The 13,038-nt window shown below is 43.1% G+C and overlaps 1 protein-coding gene across 1 annotated transcript in view; it reads right to left on the bottom strand.

The window, feature by feature from the left end:
- Positions 1-13,038, bottom strand: part of MINDY2 (MINDY lysine 48 deubiquitinase 2) — a 62,768-nt gene that overhangs the window by 24,026 nt on the left and 25,704 nt on the right. The window contains exon 3 of the mRNA XM_075857940.1: positions 9,767-9,831. Coding sequence (XP_075714055.1) covers positions 9,767-9,831 — 65 coding nt within the window. The remainder of the gene's footprint in view (positions 1-9,766; positions 9,832-13,038) is intronic.

Raw genomic sequence — 13,038 nt, forward strand, 5'->3', positions numbered from 1 at the left:
TTTGTAACTAGAATTCACTTCTACGAGAGTTCTGGAAACAGCGTAGCAAAACGCGCTCAGTTAAATCCGGAAAACCCGGCCACCTCAAAAGCCAGTGGCTGGAGCCCAAAAAAGTTGAAAGGATGGACAGGTGGTCAGGGGATAGGTGTGGGACCTGCATCTATCGGACATTTGTGGAAATTATGCATTTAAAGGGGTATTCCTATCTCGGACATTTATAGCATATGAACAGGAGGCCTATATAAGGTAGGACAGTAAAGGCCTTTTACACGGGCCAATGAGCTTTCATATGAACGCTCGTTCACTATCATTGCCCTGTGTAAACAAGCAACGATCAGGCAATGAACAAGCGAAGTCGGCAGCACATCTCCCGGTGTAAACAGGCAGATGTGATGCAGACATGATGGAATTGTATGGGTATGAGTGATCATTGTAACGATCATTCATCTCCATACATTACTGAACACAGCGGTCTCCATCAGCACTCGTTTTCACGGCCCATATCGGACCGTGTAAAAGGACCTGAACGCTAATAATCTTTTCTATTCCCTCTTTTCCCTTTCTGTCCTTTCATTCTTTGATTATCTCCTGTCACTCCCTGGTCTTTTGGGAGGGGGGGGGGGGGGTGACAAAACAAGAAAAAACACCTCGCTACAAAGTCAAATCTAGTTAACCAAGCTAAAATTAAATACATGAGACATTCCCTTTAAGCCTAATGCGCTCTTCCAGGTCAGCATCTGCCCGGGATTAAGCATACTGTAACTAGTGCTTGAACAGGGATAAGGAGTGCTATTCGCGGCACTAGTGAAGCACATATTACAGTCACGCTCATTCCCTGGCAACATGGTCTCTGCAATGGAAGAGTCTGCCTGCCCGGGAGACAGCAAAATGCTCAACACATTTCTCAAGGAACCTTGGAGGGTTTTATTACTTCTTTTGCTTTGTGAATTGCCTTTAAGAGCAAATAAATGAGAAAAATAAATAAATGTGTACCGGGCCTTTAGTTAAATATAGAATCTTTGTTCCGGCTGCTTTAATTTAGTTCAGAAGTACATCAGTGTTCTAACCTGCTCATGTGGAAAAATTAGGTTAATGTGCTCTTTTTATAGGTACTCCTCCTCAGCTGGTGTAATACAAGTGAGCTACTATACAAACCGCCAGAAAAGCACAGAACATGGCACGCATCAATGCATGGACATAAAGGACTGAAGTAGCTGAAACTACTCAAGCATTTATACAATATATCATGGATTATCACATATGAGCCTTCTTGACTGGTGGTCTATAGAGCATCGGTGACCAGAGATAAAAGGATAACCTTTTGGAATGCCGTAGTGTAAAGGCGATTTGTGTGTGTGTGTATATATATATATATATATATATATATATATATTATTTATTTCCTCAATAACTCATTTGACAAACGTGGCATTCTTATTGTACTAAACTGGAGCCAATATTTATTTTTTCTTCTCTGCCCATTTTACCTGTATACGGTATAATAGAAAAAAAAAGTAGGAAAAAGCTAATTGCTGTTTCACATTGAAGAATATACTCCAAAAAGTTAATCTCTATTTTAATGCTAAATGTTTGCACTTTATCTAACAAAGGTCCACAGTGTATCCTCGTCACTTAGGTCATAGGCAGTATCCGCATGTGTATAAATAATTAATGTACAGACGTTATTTGTGAACACAGATAGATAAGCAGTGAGGGTTTTGGACATTTTATTTATGCATTCTCTACATTTCGTAATAGAATGACTAATAAATGGTAACAGTTTATTAGATCGCAATAAACATGATATGTATACAGGAATGTTCTGGGAGAACAGACATGTCTTCCGAGCAGCCCTCAGGACCCTTCTGCCACAGGAAACCAATAAGTGGGTTCTATCATCACAGACAACCTTTCTAACCTGAAAGTCAACGCCGCTCCCAAGAACCCAGGCAAACTGCTGATTTTTCCAGGGGAAGAAGTAGTCAGCAGTGCATCTCAACTACAGGAGAAATGCAGTATTACATGTAACCATTCAACTAAATAGCCGTCCATGTAATACAAGTACTGACTAGGTCCTCTGGAGTCACTTCTTGCTAGGACATCCCCTCACTAGGACATCCATATGTCTAAACAGAACAGGATAGAGGTTTTCACATAGGGAACTAATTTCAGGTATCTGTTATTCTATACAGATCGGGCTGTCACTGGGACAACAAAACCAAAGTAATCGTAACACACGATTTACCAGGATCTGCCATTATACAACCAACAAAAACATATATCCTGGCCAAAAAGGGATGCATTGTTAGGAGTCTGCTGTGTGCATAAAGGGGCTTTTATCAGTGACCGAGGGGCTGCACGAGTCGTCAATAACTAATGAGGAAGTTGGAGGGCGCTCCACCTCATGAATACAGCGGACTCCTAACAAGTCTCCTGTATTCTTTTATAGCTTCTATTAACCAAATGGTAGAGTGTTGTTTTATTGTGCCATTATCTCTAGCAGTAGTGGACTTGTCCCCATATTATGCAGCCTTTACACAGGGTAGCATAGTAAAATAACAGATACGCTTTAAATTAATACCATTTCTTAGTTTTAGATAAATAACGCTTATAGGGGTTGTCTCAACTGGACAACCCTTGTCCACATGCCCTAATAGAGAATATAGACATCATAGGGTGAAAAGCTACTGGAAAGAGGGAGACAGCTCGAGGACCGATGCAACCATGTATTACAGAAAGGGTGCGGTGTAATGTTACATTTCTCCTAAAGCGGTCAGTTTCGAGCTCTCCGTTTGCAGTCAGCAAATAGAAAAATTCACTGTTTACATTCAGAGATTGAATGTAAATATGTTGGTCGATCTACAATTCCCTACGAGTCACATACATCAGCAGCACACCGCAAATCTATCTCCGGGTGTTCGCTCCATCAGTGAAGGTAAAATGATTCAGCCTGTAGTTGAGTCGGTTTAGCTCACAGGGGATTGTCTAGACGACGTTTCCCAAACTGTGGGTCGCGACCCCCTGAGGGGGGGGGGTGAGTTGTGTAAAGACATCCGGGTGGACGTGAGCCACCCACCGATTTCCCGGTTTCATTTGATCTGCATCCCCAGGACACATATACAGTTGAATCCAAAAGGTGGAGCAAGGAGCTGACCATTCCTTGCTCCAGAATTCACTATGCAGTGAGCAGCTTGACGCAGAGAGGCGCGATGTAGTGACATCATCACACCTGTCTGCGCTGAGCTACACACTGCACAGACCAGATCAGCAGAAGGATCTCTTCCATTTGTCGCAGTAACGGGGATATCTAAGTAATTATTTTAGGATTTTTTTTATTAGACAATATGGGGGCATTATACTTGGCATGGGTGGGCCACTATGGGACAATTTACAAAATGGGGGCACTATACTGTATGGGAGCAGCTAAAGGGGCATTGCAGTGCGTGCTGGCAGCTATAGGGGCATTATGCGGTGTGTGGGGGCACTAATGGGGCATTATACGGTGTGGGGTTGACTAAAGGGGTCATTAAACTGTGAGGGGCATTATACTGTGTGGGGGCAGCTATAGGAGTATTATCTTGTGGGGGGCCACTAGACTGTGTGGGGGGCCCACTGAGATGTGTTTCACACCTGTGCTAAACCCCTACCTATGCCTCCGATGGACAGATCGGGTCACATGACCCACCATTAGTAGTCATAGTTGGGCCTCAGCGACACAGAGCAGCAGAATACCTTGAGCCTGCCCCATCCCCTGCCTGCGCAATTATTCTTGTTTAGTACCAGCATCTAACTACGAATGATGTTGACATACGTCAGACAAAATAGGGCTAAGTACGGTAGTGGGGTATCCCAAACAAAAGTATCGGCCACAAGTGGGTCCCAGCCTCAGAAAGTTTGGGAACCACTGGTCTAGATTGAAGCTGCAAGCATTATTAGACCTGCATAGATTTTCAGCCTCTATATGGAAACAATGAATGTTTCCTTTCCCTGACAGCAAACATCTTGAAAATAGTGAGATGAGTGGCAACCGCTTTGGGTGCCTTGTGCCCATCAGAGGAAACAGAAATGTGACAGAACTACAAAGCCTAGGGTAAATGTTGTCGTCAAGATACAAACAGTAGCCCTATTGCCTTGCAGGTTGTGTTTTTTTTCCTGTTGATCCAGTTTCCTCCTATAGGTGAATTGGTTTCCTAGCATGTAAAACTGGCCATTGACATTGAACTTATTGGTAATCCAAACAAGTTTATGATCAGTAACTAACTATGGCACTGGAAGACCATTTCTGCTTTAACATATTCCAGGGTTGTTAGTGATAAACTGTGGGTTCACTTCATCATCAATAGAGAAAAATACATGTGAAGCAATGCAAATATATATATATTAAAATAATGAATATGTACAGCAATATTCCCTAATTATTCAGACATGTAACAATAAAGTCCCATGCTGTATTATTGTTACAATTCATCTCATAGTCCTGCACTAGTGTCTTCAGTGGAGGCCAGTGGTGGTGGGTAACCCTAGGAATATACATGTGTAGGACCCATACTGGGACCTAAATTACTGTTATGGCCTACTGCGTCACTGGACCTGCGTCCCTGCATGGTTGTCGTGATGGCTGTGCTGATCAATTACACAAGGACATAGGTGTTATGTAGGCCACCCAGATTTTGTGCAGCCAAACCCAGACAACCCACTGCTGCTCCAGGAGGGCCAACTAATATGTATATATGCACGTATGTGTGTATACGTATGTACATATAAATGAGCCAAGGTTCAAATGTACGATAAACACAAAATTCAAATAATTTGAATCTAAAAGGTTTCAAGGTTATTGAAAATTACTTAAAAAGCAAAAAAAAAAAAAAAAAAATAATTTTATAAAAATATATCGCTGGGGCTATCCATTTGTGTATGCAACTTTCTCAAGGGTTTTGATAGCAGAAAATATCAGGACACTTGTGGGATCCAAGTAAAATCTTAATAGGCAGCTTGAAATAGGGAGATTAAATTGTTGGGTATACTTGGTGGAGGAACTGTTGTTAAAGTATACATTCCAAGCTCATGGATGAAGAATATGTTGCCGCTATACAAATAACAGGAAACATAGTAAATCCATTTACTATGTGTTAGCATGTATTAAGGGCTATGTACACCTTTGAAATTGTGTTTTTGTTTCTATTTAAATAAAAAGGTCAGTGTGTTAGGTGCCACTTTCTAAATACTTTTTATTAAAAATAATTTTTAGTTTTTGAGATACATCTGCTTTGTATATACAGAGAAGCTGTATCTAGCGCTCAGACCTGTATTTGTCAGGTCACCGGCACTGACTGCTTTAGTGTCAGCGGGTCGAAGCTCATAACTTAGATGTGATCAATAACAGGTGGATCCTGCGTGTCTGAACCCGGCAGTGCCATGGACCTGACAAATACAGGTCTCAGCACTAGATACAGCTGCTATGTATACAGGATACAAAGCAGATTTATCTAAAAAAATAAATATAATTTTTAATAAAAAGTATTTAGAAAGTTGCACGTGAAACACTGATACATCTTTATTTTTTAAAAAAACAAAAAAACTCCAAAAAGAAAAAAATAAATAAATATTCAAAAAAGGTGTACAAAGCCTTTAAATACCCTTTACTTGAACACAATTTGTTGCAGTCTCTAGCAAACACTTCTCAATACTTGCTACGACCTCTTAGCTAGAGAAACCGTTTGACCAGAAAAGTTCTTATTATATAGATTTACATCACGTTCTTTTGATATCCTCGGGAACTTTAATGAACGCAGTAGACTTCCCCACTAATGTGCAGTCATAGTAACATCTTTCACAGGTTTGACAGCACAAAGCGCCTGATAGAATTTACAGCTCAGTTATGGCGTACAATAAAGCAGATCTGCAGCAGTGAGAAATGTCGCCTTATGTAGAAGACTCGCAAATTACCCCCTACTGCATAAAGTGGCTATAAAAGAAGGACTAGGACGCAGGCACCAATGCATTCCTTAAAACACTAATTTTACAGAATATTTCGGACATTTGATTTTACATGGTCACAATCATGCGTAATACAGTATAATTACGGCTATGGTAATATGCCCTTATATTTTTATACCAACAGCATAGGGCATATGTGATACCAAATATGACATAACATAAAACCTATTGTAGATCATCTTATACCAGTTATAGCTGTGAACGGTGAGAATTCTGATCGGTTCTAAAAGTTCATGTGCACATATATACTGTTAGGGCATGTCCACACGTAGAATAAAAATACTTCAGATTTTCCACAACGGATTTCATTGTGGAAAATCCTCAGTGTAATACAGTAGCAGCAGAGTGAAGGAGATTTGAACAAATCTCATCCACACGCTGCGTAAAAAAATACGCCGATAAAACGTTCATAAATTGACCTGCAGAGCGTTTTTTTTAAAATCCGCAACATGTCAATTTATACTTTGGAAGCGTTGCTTAGATTATACTTAGCCAGATCTCTCTGCTTCTGCGTCCAGCCCCCAGGCATGGCGTTTCATCCCATGTGACTGCGGCAGCCAATCACAGACTGCTCACATGGGATGAAAGGTCATCCCAGGAGGCCGGGCTGCAGGACGTTAGAGGGAAGAATTGCCATGACTACGGGTAAGTATAGGCTTTTTGTTTTCTGCAACGGACAACCCGGCCGAAAAACCGCACCACAATTCGTTTTTTTGGGCTGGAATTCCCTGTGGGGACCAGGGCAGATACCGTGTGTACTTTTAGCAGCATATCTGCTCTGTGTGAACATAGCCCAAGACTCTGTTGACACCATGTTTGTGATGTGTGTTCGTCTTAGATACCTGGAGGACTTCCTGATGTATACAGTGGAGGAAATAAGTATTTGATCCCTTGCTGATTTTATAAATTTGCCCACTGTCAAAGTCATGAACAGTCTAGAATTTTTAGGCTAGGTTAATTTTACCAGTGAGAGATAGATTATATAAAAAAAAAAATAAAGAAAATCACATAGTCAAAATTATATATATTTATTTGCATTGTGCACAGAGAAATAAGTATTTGATCCCCTACCAACCATTAAGAGTTCAGCCTCCTCCAGACCAGTTAGGGTATGTTCACACGGCCAAATTTCAGACGTATACGAGGCGTATTATGCCTCGTTTTACGTCTGAAAATACGGCTCCAATACGTCGGCAAACATCTGCCCATTCATTTGAATGGGTTTGCCGACGTACTGTGCAGACGACCTGTTATTTACGCGTCGTCGTTTGACAGCTGTCAAACGACGACTCGTAAAAATACAGCCTCGTCAAAAGACGTGCAGGACACTTCTTTCAGACGTTTTTGGAGCTGTTTTCTCATAGACTCCAATGCAAACAGCTCCAAAAACGGACGTAAAAAACGCCGCGAAAACGGCGCGAAAAACGCCGCGAAAAATGCGAGTTGGTAAAAAAAACGTCTGAAAAGCAGGGTCTGGTTTCCCTTGAAAACAGCTCTGGATTTTCAGACGTTTTGGTTGACTACGTGTGAACATACCCTAACACGCTTCAAATCAACTTGGTGCCTGCATTAAAGACAGCTGTCTTACATGGTCACCTGTATAAAAGACTCCTGTCCACATACTCAATTAATCAGTCTGACTCTAACCTCTACAACATGGGCAAGACCAAAGAGCTTTCTAAGGATGTCAGGGACAAGATCATAGACCTGCACAAGGCTGGAATAGGCTACAAAACCATAAGTAAGACGCTGGGTGAGAAGGAGACAATTGTTGGTGCAATAGTAAGAAAATGGAAGACATACAAAATGACTGTTAATCGACATAGATCTGGGGCTCCATGCAAAATCTCATCTCGTGGGGTAGCCTTGATCCTGAGGAAGGTGAGAGCTCAGCCGAAAACTACACGGGGGGAACTTGTTAATGATCTCAAGGCAGCTGGGACCACAGTCACCAAGAAAACCATTGGTAACACATTACGCCGTAATGGATTAAAATCCTGCAGTGCCCGCAAGGTCCCCCTGCTCAAGAAGGCACGCTTACAGGCCCGTCTGAAGTTTGCAAATGAACATCTGGATGATTCTGAGAAGGTGCTGTGGTCAGAGGAGACTAAAATTGAGCTCTTTGGCATTAACTCAACTCGCCGTGTTTGGAGGAAGAGAAATGCTGCCTATGACCCAAAGAACACCGTCCCCACTGTCAAGCATGGAGGTGGAAACATTATGTTTTGGGGGTGTTTCTCTGCTAAGGGCACAGGACTACTTCACCGCATCAATGGGAGAATGGATGGAGCCATGTACCGTCAAATCCTGAGTGACAACCTCCTTCCCTCCACCAGGACATTAAAAATGGCTCGTGGCTGGGTCTTCCAGCACGACAATGACCCGAAACATACAGCCAAGGCAACAAAGGAGTAGCTCAAAAAGAAGCACATTAAGGTCATGGAGTGGCGTAGCCAGTCTCCAGACCTTAATCCCATCGAAAACTTATGGAGGCAGCTGAAGATCCGAGTTGCCAAGCGACAGCCTCGAAATCTTAATGATTTACAGATGATCTGCAAAGAGGAGTGGGCCAAAATCCCATCTAACATGTGTGCAAACCTCATCATCAACTACAAAAAACGTCTGACTTCTGTGCTTGCCAACAAGGGTTTAGCCACCAAGTATTAAGTCTTGTTTGCCAAAGGGATCAAATACTTATTTCTCTGTGCACAATGCAAATAAATATATATAATTTTGACAGTGATTTTCTTTTTTTTTTTTTATATAATCTATCTCTCACTGGTAAAATTAACCTAGCCTAAAAATTCTAGACTGTTCATGTCTGACAGTGGGCAAACTTACAAAATCAGCAAGGGATCAAATACTTATTTCCTTCACTGTATGTCACCATGCCCATAGACTTAAAAAAAAAAAAAAAAGATATATATATTTTTTTTACAGTGGGAGTCAATGGTAGACATATGCAACTGTATAGAGTATATAGTTGCAAACATCACTAGCATACATTTGGCGGCACACTTAAAATGCACACCCCAATGACCCAAATGTGATGTGAACAGGGCCTTACTGTTGAAAATGCTATTTTGTCCTAAAATCACCTGTGATACTCAGTTGAGGTAACAAACACTAATACATAAACCTACCATACCCAACTAAACTGTTTTAGAAATTCAAGAAAATATTGCAATCTGATCAGAAGATATTGAAGAGTAACTGTACTTTTGCAAATTAGAGACATATCAGAAGTTTTGATCAGTGGGGGTTCAGGTGTTGAGAGTTTCACCATAGCTGAAACGAAGGTGTAGTAGCACTCAACTAAGTGCTGTGCAACTTCAGTTGTTATTGCCGCTACTGGTTAGGCTGAAAACGGGCTCATATGTTCTACGTAAGCGCCTCTTCACCCCAACAAGGCGCGCGGATCATAGTCAAAGGAGCAGAGCGCTCAGCTGAGCACTTCTGCACCTTAGTTTCAGCTATGGTGGGGTCTCAGCACTTGAACCCTCACCGATCAAAATGTCTGATAGGTCTACAGGCATGACATATCAAAAGGTTTGTGAAAGTGCAGTTACTCTTTTAAGATTTTAATAAAATAATAATATGAAAAGAAATGTGATGTGGTTGAACCAGAACACATTGGTGATATAACACAGAAGAGCATGGAGGGAAGCCAAGTTGCTCGCAATAACCACTCTAAACAACAATTATGGCTAATCCCCATCGATCAGGTTGAGAAGGAAACATTATACAGAAAATATATATAAGCCATTACCTGCTCGTAATTCAGTCTCTGTGCTTCAGAAATTTCTTTTGGTTTTGCTTCTAAAATGTAGTCTCCTAGAAAAAAAAACAAAAAAAATGTTTAATTGAAGTTATACAACGTGTTCCAAATTATTATGCACACTGGATTTAAGTGTCATAAACATTTAATTATTAGTTTTTCAATTAAACTCATGGATGGTATTGTGTCTTAGGGCTCTTTGGATCATTGTAATCAATCTCAAACACCTGTGATAATTAGTTTTCCAGGTGTGCCCAATCAAAGGAAAACTACTTAAGAAGGACGTTCCACATTATTAAGCAGGCCACAGGTTTCAAGCAATATGGGAAAGAAAAAGGATCTCTCTGCTGCCGAAAAGCGTGAAATAGTGCAATACCTTGGACAAGCTATGAAAACATTGGATATTTCAAGAAAACGTAAGCGCGATCATCGTACTGTGAAAAGATTTGTGGCTGATTCAGAGCACAGATGGGTGCGTTCAGATAAAGGCATAATGAGGAAGGTTTCTGCCAGACAAATTAATAGGATTAGGAGAGCAGCTGCTAAAATGCCATTGTAAAGCAGCAAACAAGTATTTGAAGCTGCTGGTGCTTCTGGAGTCCCACGAACCTCAAGGTGTAGGATCCTCCAGAGGTTTGTAAGTGTGCATAAAGCTATTATTCGGCCACCCCTAAACAATGCTCACAAGCAGAAACGGTTGCAGTGGGCTCAGAAATACACTAAGACTAATTTTCAAACCGTGTTGTTTACTGATGAGTGGCGTGCAACCCTGGATGGTCCAGATGGATGGAGTAGTGGATGGTTGGTGAATGGCCACCATGTCCCAACAAGGCTGCGACGTCAGCAAGGAGGTGGCGGAGTCATGTTTTGGGCTGGAATCATGGGGAGAGAGCTAGTAGGCCCCATTAGGGTCCCTGACGGTGTGAAAATGACCTCTGCAAAGTACGTAGAGTTTATGACTGACCACTTTCTTCCGTGGTAAAAAAAAGAAGAACTGTGCCTTCCGTAGCACAATTATCTTCATGCATGACAATGCACCATCTCATGCTGCAAAGAATACCTCTGTGTCATTGACTGCTATGGGCATAAAATGAGAGAAACTCATGGTGTGGCCCCCATGTTCCCCTGACCTCAACCCTATTGAGAACCTTTGGAGCATCTTCAAGCAAAATATCTATGAGGGTGGGAGGCAGTTCACATCAAAAAACAGAAGCTCTGGGAGGCTAATCTGACATCCTGCAAAGATATTCAAGCAGAAACTGTCCAAATACTCACAAATTCAATGAATGCAAGAATTGTGAAGGTGATATCAAAGAAGGGGTTCTGTCGGACTTCCGGTTCCGGCGCTGGGGATGCAGGACGCGAGTGGCTGAGCTCCCGCTCCCGTCCAGCCTGTAAGCTCGCAATAGTCGCTACGGCGACGATAATCAGCGGGGAAGTCACCAGCCCTGCACACGGCAACATCGGTGGTGCCTGTATGGAGAGGTACCTCCTCAGAAGCGCGCAGAAGCCAGCCATGTAGGAATCAGCCGCGGCCGTGGTAAAGGGAGGTAAGATGGCGGCGCTTTCCGCCACTGCGACCCTGCTATACACACAGGAAGATGAGCTGCAGCACCATCAGTCCCAGCTTTCAAGCCCGGCAGAGCATGTACTGTCCGCTCTTCCAGTAGCCATTGACTATGTAACCCTGGCCCGTGAAGTAGCCAAACAGATAGCGCCAGACCTGCAAAAGGCGCTGGAAAAAACGGTGCAAGATTCTCTAAACCGCGTGCATGCGGAGCTGGCACAAGTCACTATCAGAGCTGATGAGTTAGAACAGCGTATGACGCTGCTGGAGGATGAAAATGAACGCCTGCAATCCAAACTCAGAGGGGTGCTGTCTGTTACTACGCAGTTGGGGGACAAGGTGGAGGATCTGGAAAATCGCTCCAGGAGGAGCAACCTGCGGCTGGTGGGGCTGAAAGAAGCGGTGATATCTGCTGATTTGCAACGAGTGTGTGAGAGGACATTGCCGGAAGCCTTAGGTCTCCCCCGTCCATGCCGGGTGGAGAGGGCGCATAGAGTGGGGCCGGACCCCAGAAACCTCCCAGCAACAGCTGACCACAATTCACATCGTCCCAGACAAGTGATCTTCAAACTGTTGGATTACAATGACAAGGTGGCACTCATGAAAGCTTTCCGAAGCAGATCGCGTCCTTTGGAAATAATGGGCATGAAAGTGCTACTATTTGAGGATTTCTCGGCGGAGGTTGCAAAACGAAGGCGGGCTTTCAGCAAGATCTGCACCGCGCTGTTCCAAGCGAGAATACGCTTTAGCCTGCAGTACCCAGCCATCCTGCGGGTGTTTCAAGAGAACGGGCGGAATAAGGTTTTCACCACTCCACAGGAAGCGGAGGACGCACTTGCGGAGCTTTGTGGGAACAGATCACAGCAAGAGGAGCGTCACAGTCCAGTACATAGTCCGCAGCGCAAGTCAAGAGAAGACAAAAGGAACCGGCTAAATATGGAGCGTACCTGGGCAGAAGCCTTAATGCCCACACCTGGAAGATCCCGGGGGGGTCGAGCCGGAAATAGAGGGGACTCTCCGAAGCCGCAGAGGCGAACACGGGACCGTACCCGATCCACGTCTCCTGATTGACGGACGAAGTCCTTTTTGGCTTATTTTATTTAAGCTGTTGTGATGATGATTTTGTGGACGCTGTAGACCAATTGCAGATTCCGACCAGCTACAGATAAGTTTACAGATAATCTGAAAATTATTGAGGGGGATATTTTGCAGTCTTATACAGCACTATGTACCGGTCAATAGTTGACCTATTGTTACAATGTTACAATGTTATCAAGGTTGAAGTATATGCATTCTGATATTTCCCTGCATTTTCACTGCAAGATATTTGTGAGGGAGTTGGATCAGGATCTGAGATTGTCCCTGGTGGGCGGGATTGACTGGGAGTGATACAATGCCTCCCCCACGCAAGGGATTAGTGTTATCTGTTACAATGGCAGACTGAGGGAAATTGTGGTAGGAGATAGGGGACACTGAGGTAGGGAAGCCTTGAAGCGAAGCAAGGTTCATAGGGAAATGTGAGGATGCAATCCTAACGGACTCTAGGCTGTTAAAGTAATGATAAGGGAATGTACATAAGGGTGCGCAGGTGACAAAGAGGTACTGAGGGGGCAAGGGCAGGTGTTACTTCCTCATGGAAGGAGCCATATAGGCAGGCTGGGGGGGAGGGGGAGGGAGGGGCGCGTTCTGGCATAAC

Source organism: Rhinoderma darwinii, chromosome 3, assembly GCF_050947455.1.
Source record: "Rhinoderma darwinii isolate aRhiDar2 chromosome 3, aRhiDar2.hap1, whole genome shotgun sequence".
Classification (NCBI taxonomy): domain Eukaryota; kingdom Metazoa; phylum Chordata; class Amphibia; order Anura; family Rhinodermatidae; genus Rhinoderma; species Rhinoderma darwinii.